The sequence below is a fragment of the Onychostruthus taczanowskii genome, unplaced genomic scaffold (genome assembly GCF_017590055.1).
Source record: "Onychostruthus taczanowskii isolate IOZ18803 unplaced genomic scaffold, ASM1759005v1 scaffold3, whole genome shotgun sequence".
In the NCBI taxonomy this organism is placed as follows: domain Eukaryota; kingdom Metazoa; phylum Chordata; class Aves; order Passeriformes; family Passeridae; genus Onychostruthus; species Onychostruthus taczanowskii.
Window position 1 is genome coordinate 23,801,121 of NW_024500349.1, and position 18,697 is coordinate 23,819,817.

Here is an 18,697-nt window from a genome sequence, read left to right on the forward strand (position 1 = left end):
AACACTGGCAGGGATCCATTTGAGTCCCACCCGGATCAGTTATCCCAGGGAGTGTTTTTGGCTGCTGTGGGATAACAGGACCTACCTGTGGTCGGTGTTGGTGGTGCTGCAGTCTCAGTGTGAGGTGGCAGCAGCTGGAGCGTGCTGGGCACCTCCCTGTCCTGTGGGATAGCACAAGGGACATCAGGACACCCTGGCATGGATCACACCACCCAGCCCAGCTGTAGCCTACCGAAAAAAGCCCTGGACCCACATGGCTGGGGAAATCCATCCCAAGCCCACCTCCCCCTGCTCTCAGCAATTCCACTGCTCTTTATCCATTTTGGAGCAGCTGGGAGCTGCCAGAGGTTTTTGCACCCTGGGGGATTGGGGAACACGGGCAGGTGGCTCCACTGAGGATGAGGATGAGACCCCCAATTCCCTGCCCTCCTGTTTGAAGCCATGCAGGCAGCTGGAGGATTTCCTAGAAGATATTTCCCTCATGGATAGAGCAGGAAACCTGTCTTTGCCAAAAAAAGGTGGCAATTCACAGCCTCCCCCACTGAACAGCCTCTCCAGAAGATCCCAGGAGTTTTTCCTCACAGGATAACTTCTGGCAGCACTCAGACACCCACGGCACACCCTCCCCCTGCCCCACATCCCCTCACACTTCCATACCTGGCCGCTCAATCCCGGCGCTGCCGTGGGAGACGCACGCGGAGCCAGCCGGATGCTGATGGACAAGCAGGAAAATCAGGATTATTCCTGCTCCTTCTTCCCCTCCTTGCTCATTTTCTACGCCGGCTGCCCAATTATCTGCCAGGCCAGCTCTGCCCCGCGGTGCCTTTCTGCAGTGGAATGGAAGGAAGCCTGAAAAATCAGAGCTGCCTCCAACGGCACTGAGATGCCAAGGAAAACCACGGCAAGGACGAGTCTCTGGGCTCATCAGGATGGGGGAAAATGGGCTTTGGGCTAGTGTTGGCTGCTTCAAGGTGTCCTGGAGTGTGGTTCCAGCTTTTTTTGGGTAGTTTAGGCTTTGGGGAATGCCTGCCCTCCTGAATCCCTGCACAGCATCCTTCCCAGGCAGGGGGTGGTGCTGCTGGGTCAGAGCAGAGGTGACCTCGGAGTTCAAACCCCACGTTCACTCCTTGAAGAGCTTGGGTAGGCATGAAAATTGAAAAATAGGGGAAAGTAATCAGCTCCTGCCCCAAAAGCAGCATGTCAGCCTGGATTCAGCAAAAAAAAAAACAATGCAATGACTGCAAAGCAACAGCTTTGAAGCAAAAGTGCTACAGGGCGTTGTTATTTTCTTGGCATCAGCTCCAAAATATCCTCAGCCACAGACAAGAGAGCTCTCAGGGCAGGTTTTATCCCAGCTTTTATCATCCCCTGCCCTCCTCTTCCTCCCCCAGCATCCCTCTCCTGCAGGGATGTAGGTGCTGCCACGTTTCCTAAAGCATCTCAGCTGAAAAAAGCTGAAGTCTGTCCAAATTTATCTCAGTCTGACAGAACAGTGAATATTTGGTTATATAAAAACCCTATTTCTGACATTTTTGGAAGCAGCCCAGGAGCAGGCCTGCTCCTTTTCTTGGGTGTACCCCGAGAGGGGAACAGCACCTTCCTGCCTGGGACTTCTAGGTGGGAAAATGTTCCTCCAGGAGGAGCATCTTTAATCACAGACAGACTCTGGGCTGGAAGGCTCCTGTATCCTCACTTTTCCAGTCTGGTCCCTCAATCCCAGCCCCACATGGAGCACTGGGAGCAGATGTTTGCAGTTGTGGAGAACCTCAGCATGGTCCTTCCCTGACCCAGGGATGTGGGAATGGAATACCCCAAGGAGCACCAAACCCACAGAGCCAGAGAGGCATTTATGGCTGCAAACTCAATGAACAAAACAGACATCCCCTTTTTGAGGGTGCAGGAATTAAACTCACTTCAACAAGTGCCCTCATACCCACCCAGCTTCGGGATTCCATACACGGCACGGCCCCTCCAAAACACCAAACCTGGAGAGGGGCACCCAAAATGACTCTCTGGAGATGCTCCACAGCTGTGCCACCTGCCTGGGGACCAGCCTGGCTCCACCACTCATTCCCACTGCCATCCCATCATCCCGATCCCGTCACCTCGTGTTAGCTCTGGCGTTCCAGGCGTTCTCCATCTGCTCCGTCACACACAGCAGCTACAGCAGGGCTCCCCACCAGGCTGGGACATTTCAGGCTTCCCCCTCCCTCCCCTTCACCAGGGAAGGGGGACACAAACCATCCGAAGGTTGGTTGTTCCCGTTTCCCCAGAGCTGCCGCGGCTCCCGTTCCGCGCTGCGCTCACCTGTCCCGCAGGGATGAGCCGGGGCCGGGGGCAGGAGGGATGGGCAGGAGCAGCTGGGCACTTCCATCTGGTGACAGCCCCGCAGGTGCCACGCGGTGGCCGCAGAGCCCCGGAGCGAGGCGGGCGCCGCGTCCTGCGCCTGCTGCTCCAGCGCGTTCCCGCTGCCGTCCCTGCCATCTAGAGGGGACCTTTTCCCACTGCAAGCGCGTCCCTCAAATTGTAAATCCCACGATTCAGAAGGAAAAATCAGAGCCCAATAATCAGAGCCCATCGCTTGATAGTACAGGAAAAGCCTGCGTGGCTCACATCACGAATCCACACAGGATTCTCCTCCTTGTTTAGCCAGTTCCAGAACCAAGCAGTGGGAAACCCACGACAGGAAGCAATATTTTCTAGGAAATCTAGGAAAAATGTATCAAACCAGTCCAAGAAAGGTAAACGAGCAAAATAATCATCAAAACATGGCTGTGAATGCAAGGCACTAAAAGGGTGGCCCAAGGGGGGGTTTCTGCTTGTTGTCCATAAGGTGGATGGAGGTTTGGAGATCTGGACCAAGGGGTACTGCAGAGCAGCTGGATAAACTGGAGGGATGGGATGCAAAGAGGATGAAACCCAAAGATGGAGTGTTTAGGTGCAAACTTGCTTTGGTAAGATGAGGTTTGGGTGAGAAAATATCCCAGCCTGGCACTGGAGGGCCCAGCCGCTCGTGGGCTGTGTGGTTTGGGAGGAAAGCAGCTGCAGTCACCCCCTGAGGGACAGGAGCTCTGACAGACTGGCCATCCCATGGAATGGAATCACACAGGGGTTTGGGTTGGAAGGCACATCAAAGCCCAATTTTTTGGGATTTTTCCAATCCCCTGCCATGGGCAGGGACACCTTCCACTGCCCCAGGCTGCTCCAAGCCCCATCCAGCCTGGCCTTGGGCACTGCCAGGGATCCAGGGGCAGCCACAGCTGCTCTGGGAATTCCATCCCAGCCCCTCCCCACCCTCCCAGCGAGGAATTCCTTCCCAATCTCCTATCCATCCCTGCCCTCTGGCACTGGGAGCCATTCCCTGTGTCCTGTCCCTCCATGCCTTGTCCCCAGTCCCTCTCCAGCTCTCCTGGAGCCCCTTCAGGCCCTGGAATGGCTCTGAGATCTCCCTGGAGCCTTCTCCTCTCCAGGTGAACATTCCCAGCTCTCCCAGCTTGTCCCCACGGTTTTCACAGTGTGAGAAACCAACCCAAGGACATTCAGGATATGTCCTGCTGGAGGGACCGAAGGGCTTGGAAGTTTCATGAAAACATCAATGTTAAAGCTGAAGAAAACTTGGGAAATGAAGTGCAAAGCTCTCTAGGTGTCAGAACAGAGACCTGTACAAGCAACAGTTACTGGATGCAGAGGATTCCCCCCAGGAAAAGGGATTTATTGCTGCCTTCAAGCCCAACAGCTTCTGTACAGCCTTCCAGAAGGGCTCAGCCCTTTGGCAGCTCCCAAAAAACCCAGAGGTACAAACCTGGGGGAGGCACGTGCTGAGCATGCAGTGAACAGAAGCACAAGCATGACCAGGTTTCCTTTTCTTTCCTTTTAATATAAACATCCTAGGGTGAGTTGGGGGTAGGAGCAGCCTAAAGGGAATGTCTTGTGGAATAAAACGCTGCGACGTGCTTCGGGAATGATGTGCAAAATTGAAACGCCCAAGCAGGGCCAGCTCAGGACTTCCTGGATTCTTCGGTCTTCTTGATTTCCTGCAAGGAGATCAGGGGAGAGACTGAGAATCTGCCACTCTTTGGGAAACAGCTCTTGGTTTCACAGTGTGGGACACCAGGAGTGACCAACAACTCAGATCAGGACCAAGCCCTGAGCTCACCTTTAGGGACAAGGCAAGGTTTGACTCAGAAGCTCCAGAAAGAGGAATCCCCTTCTCTGCTATACAGAGATGAAAGTCTATTTTATCCCAACTCAGGATTGTGTTGGATTCATTTCCCACCCTCAGGCCACTGATCCATCATCACTTGTACTCAATCTGTCCCTCAGCAGCTCAAAGCAGACCGAGTGTGGGATGAGGTGACATTTCTGTGGCTGCCTGAGAACAGACCCTCACCCATCTGGCCCAGGAATGAGGTGGGGCTCAAAAATCCCCAAGGACTCACCTCCAGCAGCAGCTCCTTCAATTCAGAATAGGCCTTTTCTAAATCATCATTGATGATGACCAGGTCAAACAGCCCAGGCTCTTTACCTGGGGAAGGAGATGAGGACAGAGTTAGAGGACAATTTTTCTTCCCTGTGCCAGCTCTCATGCATGAAGTCCCATGGCATTTTAGTAATATTTTTTAGTACTATTATTAGATCAGCTGCTGCTAATGAACTGCTCTGCCAACCTCCCCCAAGGAACTGCAGTGGGAAATGCAGCAGTGATCCAACTCAGCTCATGGCAAGCCCTGCCAGCGCTGCTGGAGAGCACAAATCAGATGTTGCCACCAGAACCAGCTCCCAAATCAGCCAGGCATCCCCCTCCCTGCACACACCACTCCCAGGACTCACTGAGCTCCAGGTCCACGCGGGCTGCAGTCAAACGCTTCTGTAAACTCTCCTCTGTCTCAGTCTTTCGGTCCCGTAGTCGTTTCTCCTAAACCCAGGCACAGAGACATGAAGGAAATGAGTGCTCTGAAAGCTGCAGGCACGATCCACCCCCACCCTCAGGCTGGTGCTGTCTGTGACCACGGGCACGTGAGAACACCCTGCAAAGGGTGAGGGGCCTCGCTTACAGCCCAGTGCAAACCAGCGGCCAAACTGGGCTTGAGATCTCCTACCCACAGTTCAGGGTCCCAGGTTTCTTTTACCTCCCTCTCATTTATTTATTTTTCCAGGTAGTGCTGGAAATGAGATCTCTGCTGGGCTCTGGCATCTGGTGCTGCTGGCTTCCTCCTCCACAAACTCAACGAGAAACAGAGCCTGCCTGATGTACTGAGAGCAAGAGGGGAGAGTCAGGAGTTGTCCTCGTGTGTCCTCATCCCTCTCTGAACCACGACAGTGATTCCACTGCTTGCAAGAGTCCCACTGCAATCACTTACATAGGGTAAGACCAGAGGGGCACAGAATTTAAGGTGCTGCACAGAACCAGCCTCCCTGGGTTTAATTTTAACCGTGGAGGCAAATCTCAGCGCAGCATGAAGCACAATTAATGCATTTAAACACTGGTGGAGTCCATAACCAAGGCGTGAAAAACATTGAGGAAGGACTCAAAAAACAAAACACAGGAAGATTTATCCCTGAGAGCCAGCGGCTGGGGAGCTGGGCTGGGTGGAGCTATGCCTGGGAATGTGCTCCCCACCTAGAGCAGGGCCCTGCTGAGGGAAGGGGGAGCCGTGGCTGCTGATTACCTCTAACTGCCCACGGCAAAGCAAGGCGGGCGCTCACCAGGATCTCGATGGACGGCGGCTGCACCGAGATGTAGATGGGGTTCAGCTCCGTCCTCTTGATGTTCTTCACGCCCTGGATGTCGATGTCGAGGACACAGATCTGGTTCTGGGCCTGCACGGCCTGCACAGCTCCTTTACTGGGGACACAGCACACAGGGAAGGAAGGGGTCAGAGCCCAGCGGGGTTGGGGTGTCCCCTCCAGCAGCGGGGGAACCTCACAGGGCTCCCCAGACTGTGCAGGAGAGGACAGAGCCCGCCCTGCTCTTGATAGAGTTTCTCCAAGTGTCACTGCTCTGGGTGCAGCAGGGAGCTGCTGTCCCCTGCTAGAGAGGCTGGCAAAGCCATGCTGGAAGGTGTGGGGATGGATCATGTGAATATCCCACAGGATGGGTGGGATGTCCATGAACTCCTGCCTTGGCAGAGCTTCACCACCTGGAGGGAAGTTCCCTGCTCATGGCAGGAGGTTGGAACTCAATCTTAAAGGTCCCTTCCAACCCAAACCATCCTGGGATTTTAGGACAAACATGGAAACCACCTTCACCAAAGTGCAAAACCACTGAGAACTCCCCTTCTCCAGAGATCCACTGAGTCCACATGCTCTCCTGAAGGATGCTGGATGGACATGGATGCTCCATCTGGGTCACAAGATGCACTTAATTCTCCACTTAATTTTTTCAAGTGGTGGCTTTTGTATGCTGTAGAGACAACTTCTCTTCCTCAATATGGGGAATTGCCTCAAGATTATTATAATAATCATTTATTATAATTCACTGATGACTTAGGGAGCAGAAAGGATTGGTGAGAACTCCAACTCTTCTGCTAAGCATGAGGGACTCTGCATTTATCCCACATCTGGGCAGGAACATCCTCAGGGGCTTGAAGTGATTCTGTATTTATTTTCTGGCATCCCAGAATAGTCTGCATTGGGAAGGATCTTCAAGACCATCTAATTCCAGCTCCTGTGGCACAGGCAGGGACACCTGACCTACCTTGTCCCGTACATGTTCCCGGAGAACTCCGCGTGCTCAATAAATTCACCAGCATCAATTTCTTTCTGCATTTCCTCTCTGGACACAAAGTGATAATCTGGAGAAGGGAAAATGGGAAAAATGGGCAGAAATTAACATTCTGAAGGTAAAGTTCATGGTCAAAATGACACCCATGGGTTTTTTGGGGGAGAAGACACTAAAAATCTGGTTTAGACAAGGATTCACTTCCTACTTCCACACCAGTTGTCCAAACACCAGCTCAAAACTTTCTGGAGTTTTCTGTGTGGCCAAAAATGCTGCTCTACCCCATTTTTCATATCCTTTCCCATTCCTGGTGCAGAGGGAACATCTCCCCACTTGCCTACAGGTGTGGGACACATTACAGCAGGAATGGTAAAGCCTTTCATTTGAAAGGATTTTTAATTAAAGACCAGAATGGGATGAGAGAGAGGGAGATAAAAGGGAACATCAAAATCAAACTAAAAATTATTTCTCTATCTTCTGTTGAAATTCCTTCCTGTTACTTCAGAAGGAAAACTGCCATTGGAAATCAAGAACAAACCTCACTTGGTTGTTTCTTAAATAAGCAAATACATGAGAAAACAGCTGGGCAAAATCAATTAATACAGCTAAAACCATCTCATTAAGCAGCTGCACTTCCCAAAGCTGTGGCCATTGGAGATCTCCTCAGAACTACCTGGAATTTTGGAAAATCAAATCACCCAAGTTCAGGGCACAGCACCTAAAATGAGAGCCCAGCTTTGAAAACCTTAGTTATTTGGAGAGTCCAATGAGACAGACCTGACTGCAACAGGCTCACCTTTGCCATTCACTTCTCCAGGTCTCGGCTGCCTTGTGGTATCTGCAGGGAAAAAAAGGGAAAAAAAAAGAAAAAACAGCCTTGTAAATTCTGTACATCACCCACAGGTGTTGCAGGATCAAAGAAATTCCAAGGTCTAAGTGGCACATGGATCTCTAGGAAAAAAATCTCTACTAAGAGCCAATTTGGGAGGAAATGAGGTTTAGTTTGGAGTGAGATGAGAGATGCAGTTGAATAAGGAACAATAGGATGTCACACACACACACAAAATGGATAATTGTTTTTTTCTCCTCCCATAGCATTAGATTTTTAAACATCCAGTATTTTGTTCTTTCATGGTGGAATGAATCCAGACCTCAAAGCACAGATTTCACTTGCAATACACAAAGTGTTGGGACATTAAAACACGTTTTGGAAATGGACCTAAAAACACCTTACAAAGCTCCATGGAAAAAATCAAATGGCTTCTGAAGCAGAAATGTGGGGGGATTTTGTTACTTTCACAATCAAGAACCACTGAGAAGAATCTTGTTTCCTCTCTGAGTTGTGTTTAGAGATGAGGGGAGTCACTAAACCTGGAAAGGTGCTACTCCAGACAAAGCTTAGACTCACCACTCAACACCAGGAGTAAAAGGTGCCCTGAATTAAACACCCCCAAGAGCCCACAGGCAGACTGGGACACAGGCAAACCATGAAAAGCCATTATTTGGGGAATAAATAGAGGGAGGCTCTGAGCTGGCACTGCTGAGCTCCTCAGCCCAGCCCTGGATACTCACGGGAGACGCTGAAGCCGAAGATGTTCTCATAATCTTTGAGCAATTTCTTTAACAAAGTGCTTTTCCCTGCACCTGATGGGCCACTCAGAACCACTGGCCTTGGTCCCTGCATGACTGGGGAGAGACAGAAAAATGTGTCTGGTGAGAAACACCCATGGAAACGCAGCTGTGGAATCCCAGGAGTGCTCAGCCCCTCAAAACAGCACCAATCCTTTACCCTTGGGCACAAATGTCTGCAGGAAAATCTGAAATGATGCCAAATCACAAGCCTAGAGCTGATAAAAAGCACTGGGAGTGCAGAAACATTTCTCAAGAGACTGAGGTTAAACTCATAGGATGTAACCCAAAGGAGGAGGAAACTGGGATGGCTGAAGCCAGCTGTTTTCCATCACAGCTGGGTCTCACTGGGACCAAAATCCCAAGGAAAACTCTCTCTAAAAGGAACAAAATCCTATTTGTGCCTGGTGGCATTTGGAATCATGGGACAGAGGAACAGTCCCAGCCCATTCCCTCTCACAGGGGGAAAGGAGCTTCAAGGAGAGTTTGCAGGTAAAACTTTGCATCACCAACCCCCAAACCCTTGCAACAGCATCTGAACTCGGGTGCAATCACTGCCAGGAACATGCCCAGGTGTTCATTCCCACATTTCCTGAAGCACCAACTCCATCTGCAGGTGTTTCATGGCAAGAGAGAGAGAGATCCAGAGATCAGTTCCTGATACAGGTGAAAAAAAGGCAGCCTGGGGCCACACAACTTGCTGCAGTTGTTTCTTCAGCCAGAAAGGAAAAAAAAAAAAATTTAAAAGAAAGAAAGAAAAAAAAAAGGAAAAAAAATGGTGTCATGTTCCTGTGCCTCTGGAGAGAAGAAAGGTTAAATATCCACATGGGAAAAAGAAGAAATGCTGTGTAAAAGTGTGGGGCTACCACGGGAACCCTCATCCATCAGCAACTTCCAAACCAGAAGCGATGGTGAGAGTGAAACAAATCAAACAAGTTCTTCCTATTTAGAAAGTTACTTTCAGCAAGCAATGAAATCATTTCCTCAGTCTCCCGGGCTGGGTGTGGCCTGGGAGCCACCGGCCAAGAGGCAGCTAATGCCTTTCCATTTTAAATCGGCTCACGGCAATGTCACCCCGACCTTCCACATCACTTTTCAAACAGCCCTAAGCCAAACGCTGGCTAATCCCGCCGGGCTGCCTCTCCCTGACCCCGCCTGCGGGAGCGGGACCCGTCCTCGGCCCCCAATCCCTCCTCCCTCGGGCACACAATTGACAGCCCGACAATTCCACAACTTCTCCCTCCGCTCGCCGAGGATCCTCGTGTGACCGCGGCTCATCCCGGGCTGCGCCAAGGGACGGGTTTAACGCACAGGCCGAGGAGGTGCCAACAGCGTGGGCGGTGAAAACACCCACGGTCCATAATCATCCCTAAGGAAATTCCTTTATTCCTTTTTTTTGTTCTTTTTTGCTTAGTGCCCTCCGAAGTGCTGCAGCCTTAGAGATCCAAGAGATGAAATCTTGGGAGGACCAATCTCATCACCACAGTGCCACATTAGGCTCCAGCATCCCAAAACCAGAAGGCTGAACAAACTCGGAAGTCCTCTGGGGGCTTTCCTACCATTCCCTTGGTCCTCAAACTTCTGTAATTTCCAAAAAAAAATCAGGTTTTGCCCAAATGTTCAACACCAGAAGAAAGCACCAGGGAAATGCTACTCAGTGCTTGCAGCAAGGGAGCAGAGAAGTCACTCAAAGCATTTCCTTCTCTCTGTCCCTCACAGTTCTTCTCTCCCACATAATTCCATCAGGTGAGCTCTAAGCATTCCTTGGAAAACGCTCCACACAAATTCCCCACCCTTCAGACATCCCAATGTGTTTCACAACACATCTGCCCCCAAACAATGCTGCTCCATCACACACCAGCTTCCACAAGCACCCCAAAAACCCCACAAGTGACACTGGGGTGCCAGCATGGATTTCCAGGTGTTCCAGGCTCCCTTCCAGGACCCAGCTGTGCCAACAAGAACCGTGCTGGATGCACAAATCCCAGTCCCAGATCCCAGCCAGAAGGAAAACAGCTTTCCTCTCATCTCCCTCAAAATTTCATCTGCCCCTAGCAAAGACCAGCAGAAATTTAAAGCTGCCCAAATCACTTCCAATCATTCCATTCAACCCCAGACAAACTGGGAAGGGGGCAGAGGAACGGGCTGGGAGCAGCCTCCAACACATCCTTACCTCTTCCTCGTGCTCCCTTCCAGCCAAGGAAAGCAGTGGCAGCAGCACAGGCTCCTGGGGACAGAGCTGGGCTATTTGTGAGCTCCTAAAGCCTTAATTAACAAGCTGCAATTTGAAGGTGGCCAATGAGAACAACCCTGCTGAGCTTTAATCTCCCCCTGGTTCCTCCTCCACTCCCTGCTCTCCTGGCTGGCAAAGCTGCAGCCCCAAAAGGCTGAGGGGTGCCAGCCCTTGCTGGGCTGGGATTATGGAAAACAGCAAAGCTGCTTCTGTCCCTGCAGTCACGAGGATTTTGTCTGTGTAGGATCCTGGAATGGTTTGGAAGGGACCTTCCAGAACATCTAACTGCACACCCCTGCCATGGGCAAGGACAATTTCCACTAGGCCAGGCTGCTCCAAGCTCCATCCAACCCAGAACACTTCCAGGCACTTTCCTTTGGACCAAATCCACACAGCTTCACGACCACAAAGACAACAGGAAAACTCCTTCTCCTGCTCACAGATCAAACCACTCCCACAGTGGGACCCTTTTCCTTCCCCAAAATACTCACGACTAAGAGAAAAGACACCTGGGCTGTGATCACGCCTCACTTCTTTCAAAACAGCTAAAAATAAACCTGAAGACTTGCAGGTGTTTCCTGCTGCCTCCCTGGTGAATCCCTTCTCTCGCTGCAGCTCTGCAGGGGAAAACTGAGAGGGAACAAAAGGCATTTCCACTCCCATGGAATCCCACCCTGGGGCTGGGGCCTCACAGGAGCAAAGATGGCAAACTGGGAATTCCACAGAATTCCAGAATGGTTTGGTTGGAAGTGACCTTAAAGCTCATCTTGTTCCACCCCTCCCACTGTCCCAGGTGCTCCAAGCCCTGTCCAGCCTGGCCTGGGACACTGCCTGGGCTGCAAAAAGACTGAGGTGGTCACAGCAGGTTGTCCCCAAGGCAAGGAATGGTTCCTGCTCTGCTTGTGCTGCTAAATTCACCTGGATTTTACCTCACAGGTGGCAACACAACCAGGGAAGCAAAGGACAGACATCACAAGAGTTAAATTAAAACTGATTAGCAGAGAGGCTTTGCAGGGAAGGCAAAGCCACCTTATGTAGAAGAAAAGAAGATTAAAGCACGGTTTCCCTGGAGCCTTGAGAAAGGTCTCCTGGATTAGGATTATAATCCCACCCCTATTTTTAGCAAGGTTGTTATAAAGGTGCTACCCCCACCTTTGTAAGATTTGGGACAGGTTCCAAGAAGGGAGAGACAGATAATTCCCTGCTGTGACAGACAAGGAATTATCTGCAGGGAGGTGCCAACCTTCCCGTGATTCCATGAGGAGCAGAGCATCCCACAGCAGCACAGAGCTGGAGCTCAGCCACCTTTTTCCTGGAAATAATTACCTACAAAGCACTAATTAGCCTCTCCACTGGCTGCAGCCCTGGCTTGCAGGGAGTGGTGATGCTGCAGACAGAACACAAACCCCTTGCTCCAGGTCACTGCAGAAATCAGGGAGGTCCAAGCCCATTATTCCCAGACCATGTCCTCCTGTAAACCAGGGCAGCTGAACCCACCAGGAGGATAAAACCAGTTTACCCACCTGGGAAAACCTCTAGAGGTGAAGCTCACACAGCTGTGGTTTTACCATCCACTTCCCCACACGTGTTTGTTTCAGGATTCCTGAGGGATGCTTATCCCTAAAGCCCTCTTACCTCACCCTGCCCCACGGACTCCACAAGCACATCCCTGTCTGGTTGATCCAACCAGGGACACCTCAGAGCCACCCTGGAGCAGCTCAGCCATGGGGACCCGGTGTGGATGTCGGGAAGGGCACAGAGCCAGCCCGGGGACAGTCCCGTGGGGCTGTGACACCTCAGAGCCACCCTGGAGCAGCCATGGGGACCCGGTGTGGATGTTGGGAAGGGCACAGAGCCAGCCCGGGGGCAGCCCCGTGGGGCTGTGACCTGTCCCACCCCCTCAGCCATCCCACATGGATAACACGGATCAGGGGGAGCTCAGCCTCCCTGGGGTGTGGGGGATCAGCACCCCCAGGTCGGTACCCTGGCATCCCCAGCTGAGAGACTGAGGACCCCCATGGGGCACTCAGCAGCTTGGGACCCCTCAGAGGGGCTGAGGGCAATCAGTCCAGGACCCTGTGAGCAGCTGAGCATCCTGGGGCCGGCTGGGCACCCTCAGCCCAAGGCCCTCATGAGGGGCTGAGCACCCCCAGGCCAGCCAGGATTGCTCCATGCAGAGCCCCCAGGAGGGGCTGAGCACCCCCAGGCCAGCCAGGATTGCTCCATGCAGAGCCCTCTCTTCACCCCCAGGCCAGCCAGGACTCCTCCATGCAGAGCCCTCTCTTCACCCCAAGGCCAGCCAGGATTGCTCCATGCAGAGCCCCTCTTCACCCCAAGGCCAGCGAGGATTCCTCCATGCAGAGCCCGCAGGAGGGGCTAAGCACCTCCAGGCCAGCCAGGACTCCTCCATGCAGAGCCCCCAGGAGGTGCTGAGCACCCCAGGACCCCTCAGGGGAGGAGCCCCGTGAGGAGCTCGGCACCCCAGGGCAGGTTGGGCCCCCTCAAGCCAAGGGCCCTTGTGAGGGGCTGAGAACCCCAGAGCCGGCCAGGACTCCTCACTCCAAGCCCCCGTGAGGGGCTGAACGCCCCGAGGCCACTCAGCCGAGGACTCCTGGCAGTGACGGAGCTCCTCGGGCTGGTTAGACCCCCTCTGTCCACGGCCCCTGTGAAGGTCTCGGCGCCCCGTGGCCGGCCGTGCCCCTCAGCCTGCGGTCCCCGTGAGGATGCGAGCCCCGGCCCCATCCCCGCTCACCCGCCCGGGCGATCCCCGCCCCGCGCATCCGCCCGAGGATCATGAGGGGATTGGGGGGGGGCGGTCCCGGCAGCCCCCGCGCGCGCCCGCCGCCACCGCCGCGCGCCTGACGTCACCGCGGGGGCGGGGCCCAGGGGGGAGGTTGGGGGGGGGAAGGCGTGATGGGATTGAACCATGACGGGGAGAGGGGGGAGTTATCATGGAAGTGACCCATGGCTGGGCAGGGGGAGACGTGGTTGGGCTAAACCGTGGCGGGAGTGGGGGGAACCATAGTGGGGCTGAACCATGGTTGGAGAGAGGCGGGAGGGCTGAACCAAGGTGGGTGTGGGGGGAGGCATGATGGGATTGAACCGTGGTGGGCTGAACCATGACGGGGAGAGGGGGGAGCTAGCATAGAGCTGACCCATGGCTGGAAGGGGGAGACGTAATTGGGCTAAACCATTGCGGGAATGGGGGGAACCATAGTGAGGCTGAACCATTGCGGGGGCGGGGGAGACGTGGAGCTGAACCATTGCCGGGGCGGGGGGAGCCATACCATGGCGGGAGCTGTCATGGGGCTGCTCCGTGCTGAGGAGGGGACGTGGGAGCCTCACAGTGATGGCGACACGGCGCTGTCACCCCACAGCCACCCCAGGCCCTTTCCTTGTCGCCAGGGTGGCCCCAGGCTGTGTCACCTACTCCGTGCGTCCCCCCCCGGCGGGCTGCGATGGCGGCGAGCCGGGCTCTGAGGTGAGCGCGGGCTGCCCGTGACCCGCGGGGCAGCGTTGGCTCTCCCGCTGAGGGAGCGGCCTGCCGGAGCTCCCTCACGGTGACACCGCCTCTCTCTCCCACCTTCCCCCGGCAGTGCCCTGCTCCTCCGGGCCGCCGCCCGGCCGCCGCTCGCTGCCTGCGCCCGCAGCAACTCCAACCGCGCCGCCATCGGGCACCTGCAGCGGCAGCGCTACGGGCGGCTCTACCCGCTGCTGCTCGTCGGCACCGACGGCTCCACCGTCCGCCTGCGCTACGGCGAGCCCAAGAGGATCCTCATGGTACGGGGACAGCGACAGGCTGGCAGCGTGGCTGTCACAAGGGGGCTCGCACCCTGTCCCGCGGTCTGGGAGCTCGCAGCGTGTCCCTGGGATCGCAGCCTGTGGGCTGGGGGTGTCGCAGCATGTCCCTGGGAGCTCACACCGTGTCCCTAGGAGCTTATACCATGTCACTGAGATCTCATCCTGTGTCCTGGGGGTGTCACAACCTGTCCCTGGGAGCTCACCCCATGTCCCAGAGGTTTCCTGCCTGGTCCCAGAGCTCCACACCGTGTTCTGGGAGCTCACACCGTGTCCCTAGGAGCTTATGCCATGTCCCTGGGATCTCGCCCTGTGTCCTGGGGGTGTCACACCACGTCCTGGGAGCTCATGCTTGTCTCTCGGGAATGTCACACTATGTCCCAGGGGTTTCATGCCGTGTCCTACGAGTGTCACACCGTGTCCCCGCGGTCTCATCCCGTGTCCCCCGTGTCCCCAGATGCCCCTGGACAGCAACACGCTGCCCGAAGCCGAGCGCAAGGCTCGTCTGCGCCGCCACTTCCCCAGCAAGCCTAAGGCCAAGGAGGAGGAAACCTTCGAGGGCATCGACCTGGACACCTACAAGAAGTTCTGGAAGAAGTGAAGCGCTGAAACCACAAGTGTTTCGACGTATAAATAAACGTATAAATAAAAACATACATAAGTACAGCCGTGTGTGGGCGGTGCGGCTCTGCGGGGCTCCCCCCCGCGCTCGGCGGCGCGGTGGTACCGCCCGTCTCTCCCCCCTCCGGCGGTGCCCGCGGTGGTAGCGGCGGGGCGGGCGCGCGCTCGGCGGCCGGAGGTGCGTGAGGGGAGCGGGGGCGGCTTCGGGATTTGGGGATTTTGGGGCTCCGGCCCGCCCGGTTCTTGCATTTCCCAACTCGGAGGGGCCCGGGCTACTTTTACACGCCTCGGGGACGGGCAAATTCCAACCTCAGGCCCTGCAGCTTTCCCCGGCCCTGAACCCCTTCCCAGACCTGAAACTCTCCCCCAGGTAATGCCCGACCCCGGGCCCTGCAGCCTCTTCTGGGCTCCACAGTCTCCCTGCCCAGCCCGCGCGCAGGCCATGATCCCTTCTTGCAGCTCATCCCATCCAGGCTGTGAACCCCCTCCTGGACCCTCCATGAACCCTCCCCTTGAAGCCCAGAACCCCCGTGCGGGCTTTAAACCCTTCCATCAACCCCTGCAATCTCCTCGCAGACCCAGAGCCTTCCCACTTCTAGTCCTGAACTCTCCCCCCACAGGCTGTGAGTCCCTCTTGCTCTGCAGCCCCTTCCCAGACCCTGAAAGCCCCAAGCTGTGACTGCCCCACTGCTGACCCCAAACCCTGCTTGAGGCTCTGGACCTCCCCCAATCTCTGAACCCCCCAAGGCTGTGAACCCCCTGTCCTAACCCCCCCTCCTCACCCGGCAGCCTCCCCCCAGGCTGGGACCCCCTCCCACCTCTGGGTTACAAACCCCCCTTCCAGCCTGTACCACCCCCACAAAGGCCTTTGCTTACTCCACTCACCCCTGGGGGGGCCAAACTTGTTTCCCTGCGGCTTCAGGAGCCCCCCCAGAGCTGGGGGAGGATCCGGAGTGGGTAGACCCAGGGCCAATCTCTTTGCAGGTCACCAGAAGCCCCCGAATCCGCTGTGGGGTGCGGCGCCATGTTCGGCTCCTCCCGGGGCGGGGTCCGGGGGGGCCAGGACCAGTTCAGCTGGGAGGATGTCAAGACAGACAAACAGCGTGAGAATTACCTGGGTAAGGGCTGATCCTGCTCCAATCCCACCCTCCCCGTCCTGTCTTCCACGGTTTTGGGGTGTGATGATGTTGAGGGGGGGTGGTCACTGTTCCCCACAGGGAACTCCCTGATGGCGCCGGTGGGGCGGTGGCAGAAGGGCAAGGACCTGACCTGGTATGCCAAGGGCAAGAAGGACACGGGCCCCCCGTTATCCCGGGAAGAAGAGCTGGCTGCAGTCCGCCTGGCCGAGCAGGAGGCCATGATGGCAGCACTGTGAGTCCCCACCCCACAAAAACCCCAAAAACCAGCAGGTGCGTGTCCACACGCGGATCACCTGCTCTTGTTTTTACAGGGGCTACAAGAGCTTGAAGAGGCAGCCCACGGGCCTCAGCAAAGAGGTAACAGGGGCACCACACGTCCCCGCAGTGTCCCCTGGGCTCTGATTTTGGGGACACACACAGGACACTGTCCCCCCTCCCCACAGGACCTGGCTGAAGTGTGCAAGAGGGACGGCGGCGAGCGGGACGAGAAGGACGTGGATCGGCTGGTGGGTTTGGGCAGCTCCAGGTAAGGAGAGGGAAGGATCCCACACCAATTTCAGAACAGTTTGTTTGATTTTAGTGGTTTTATGATTTTTTTCCTGTGGTCTCTCTGCAGTGGCAGTGCTGGCAGGTTGATGCTCTCCAAGGAGGACAGAGAGGCGGCCAAGATGGGGCTCTCGGTCTTCACGGTACGGTGCCAGCCACGCTGTCCTTGGAAGGTTCAAAAATAGATGGAAAAAGGCAAAAAGCAGTGCCCCTCACTTGGAATATTTTATCTAAAAAAACATCTGGGTATTGTAGCACAGAGACTGCAGGAGTTTCCTGTGTCCTGTTGGCACAGAGGTTGTTTGTGAGGCTTTAATTTGGAAGCAGCTGTTAAGGGTATTCTAATTTCCCCCCAGAAGTTAATTTAACTTTTTTTTCTAAGTTTAATTTTTAAAGGGAGAAAAACCCTTTGTTTTGTAATTACAAGCTCATGGATTCACTCTGTATTTTTCCCCCTCTCCAACCCTAGCACCAGAAAGTCTCCAGCAGCCCAGAGACATCTGTCTGCAAGAAGAAGCAGGAAAAGGAGGAGAAGGTGGAAGAGAAACGGTGAGGATTTTCCCCACTTTGGTGGGAGACCACCAGAAACACCCTGGCTTTTATGGGAGATATTTTACAAAATGTTTCCACGGCTCTGTTTGTCACTGGGCTTGTTTTGCATCTCTGAATCATCCCCAAAAGCCTCCGTGGGCTTCTCTTTGGCAAAGGAGGGATGTGGTGGGATGTGCCTGGAAAAAGGGATGGGGATGAGGGATGCACAGTGCAGGGATTCTCATTGCTTGATCTCTTCCCTGCAGACCTGAGAGCAGCAAAAAATCCAAAAAGGAGAAGAAGAAGGAGAAAAAGAACAAGAAAAAGAAGAAACATAAGAAGGAGAAGAAGAAGGACAAGGAGAAGCATTCCAAGAAGGATGCTGCCCCATCATCCTCCGATTCTTCCCCAGATCGGGATAAGAGGTAGCTGGGTTGGGATGGGGCATCGGCAGTGCAAAACGGGAGGAAGGATGCCCATTGGCATCTCCTGGCTTTCCAAAAGGGCTGCTGGAAACCCCCAGAATCGCCCTGTTGGCTTCCCCCCCATCGCCGCTGTCACTTCCCCGCTGTCCCCGCAGGCAGCAGCGCAGGAAAGCGCAGCAGCGCTCGGAGGCGCCGCGGCACGGCAGCCGGCGGCGGCGCGACGCGGAATCCTCGGCGAGCAGCGGCAGCTGCGGCCGGAGCCCCGCGGGCCGGCGCAGCCGGAGCCGGGACGGCCGGGGCCGCCACCCGTCCCCGCGGAGGAAGGGCAGGAAGAGGAGCCGGTCCCGCTCCCCGCCGGCCCGCGGGGTCCGGCAGCGCCACGACACCGACTCGGAGGACTGAGAGGGAGCCTGGGGTTGTTTCAGGGACATCTTGCGGAGATTTCTATTTTTTAAGTGATTAAATTAAAAAGGCCGCAGCCCCGCGGGTGCCGGGGCAGTGTGGCAAAGGGGGCATTAAGGCTGTGGTGCCAGCAGCCCCTTCCCTGCCCGCCCAGGGGCAGCAGGGCCTGGGCACCCTTCTCCTCACTCCCTGAAATCCATCCAGGCAGGATTGAGCATGGAGGGTGCTGTGGGTGAGGGCTGGTGCTGGGGTGGTTCTGGCTGTGGTGCTGAAAATGCTGTGGATACCTCGTGTTTATGGGTAGAGACTTTGGAAGAGATTATTATTATTGTTATTATGATGGGCTTTTGTCTTCTTTCCCTGCCCTCGAGTGCTTGCCAGTGCAGTGGCTGAAGAGTTTCTTTCTTTAAAGATTCCCTAAGTTCATCAGCTGCATGGATGGGAGTTTAAAGCTCATCTAGTCCAGTCCTCCTGCCATGGGCAGGGACACCTTCCCCTGGGCCAGGCTGCTCCAAGCCCTGTCCAACCTGGCCTTGGACACCCAAATAATTCCTCAGCTTCTGGGGAGAAAGTGGATGGGACCAGGTGTCTTCCACGGGCTTTTGCCCTGGCCACGTCCCCCCACCCCAGGGAGCAGCAAACTCCATTTCCA

At 55.1% G+C, this 18,697-nt stretch overlaps 3 protein-coding genes across 7 annotated transcripts; 2 read left to right on the forward strand and 1 right to left on the reverse strand.

Moving 5' to 3' along the window:
* Positions 1-3,867: 3,867 nt before the first annotated feature.
* GUK1 (guanylate kinase 1) lies at positions 3,868-13,461 on the reverse strand. Of its 4 annotated transcripts, none has more exons than XM_041408845.1 (8): positions 13,336-13,461; positions 8,294-8,407; positions 7,518-7,559; positions 6,698-6,794; positions 5,707-5,845; positions 4,831-4,915; positions 4,440-4,525; positions 3,868-4,034 (listed from the first exon to the last, which is right to left on the reverse strand). In XM_041408845.1, exons 1-8 carry the CDS (start codon positions 13,376-13,378, stop codon positions 3,999-4,001), a joined length of 642 nt encoding a protein of 213 aa, XP_041264779.1. In that variant the 5' UTR covers positions 13,379-13,461; the 3' UTR covers positions 3,868-3,998. The 4 variants fall into 4 exon arrangements, 3 of the variants coding, with proteins under 3 accessions (XP_041264779.1, XP_041264782.1, XP_041264781.1); XM_041408848.1 differs by lacking the exon at positions 13,336-13,461 and adding an exon at positions 10,524-11,034; XM_041408847.1 differs by lacking the exon at positions 13,336-13,461 and adding an exon at positions 8,864-9,044.
* Positions 13,462-13,862: 401 nt separating this feature from the next.
* Positions 13,863-15,045, forward strand: MRPL55 (mitochondrial ribosomal protein L55). The gene is made up of 3 exons (XM_041408852.1): positions 13,863-14,064; positions 14,180-14,363; positions 14,839-15,045. The coding sequence occupies exons 1-3, from the start codon at positions 14,042-14,044 to the stop codon at positions 14,980-14,982; spliced, it is 351 nt and encodes a 116-aa protein (XP_041264786.1). The 5' UTR covers positions 13,863-14,041; the 3' UTR covers positions 14,983-15,045.
* A 23-nt stretch (positions 15,046-15,068) lies between these two features.
* CUNH1orf35 (chromosome unknown C1orf35 homolog) lies at positions 15,069-18,382 on the forward strand. 2 transcript variants are annotated; one of them, XM_041408849.1, is made up of 9 exons: positions 15,069-15,180; positions 15,987-16,120; positions 16,220-16,373; positions 16,453-16,498; positions 16,585-16,667; positions 16,758-16,830; positions 17,157-17,236; positions 17,485-17,643; positions 17,799-18,382. In XM_041408849.1, the coding sequence occupies exons 2-9, from the start codon at positions 16,027-16,029 to the stop codon at positions 18,043-18,045; spliced, it is 936 nt and encodes a 311-aa protein (XP_041264783.1). In that variant the 5' UTR covers positions 15,069-15,180; positions 15,987-16,026; the 3' UTR covers positions 18,046-18,382. The 2 variants fall into 2 exon arrangements, with proteins under 2 accessions (XP_041264783.1, XP_041264784.1); XM_041408850.1 differs by lacking the exon at positions 15,069-15,180 and adding an exon at positions 15,205-15,372.
* Positions 18,383-18,697: the final 315 nt, after the last annotated feature.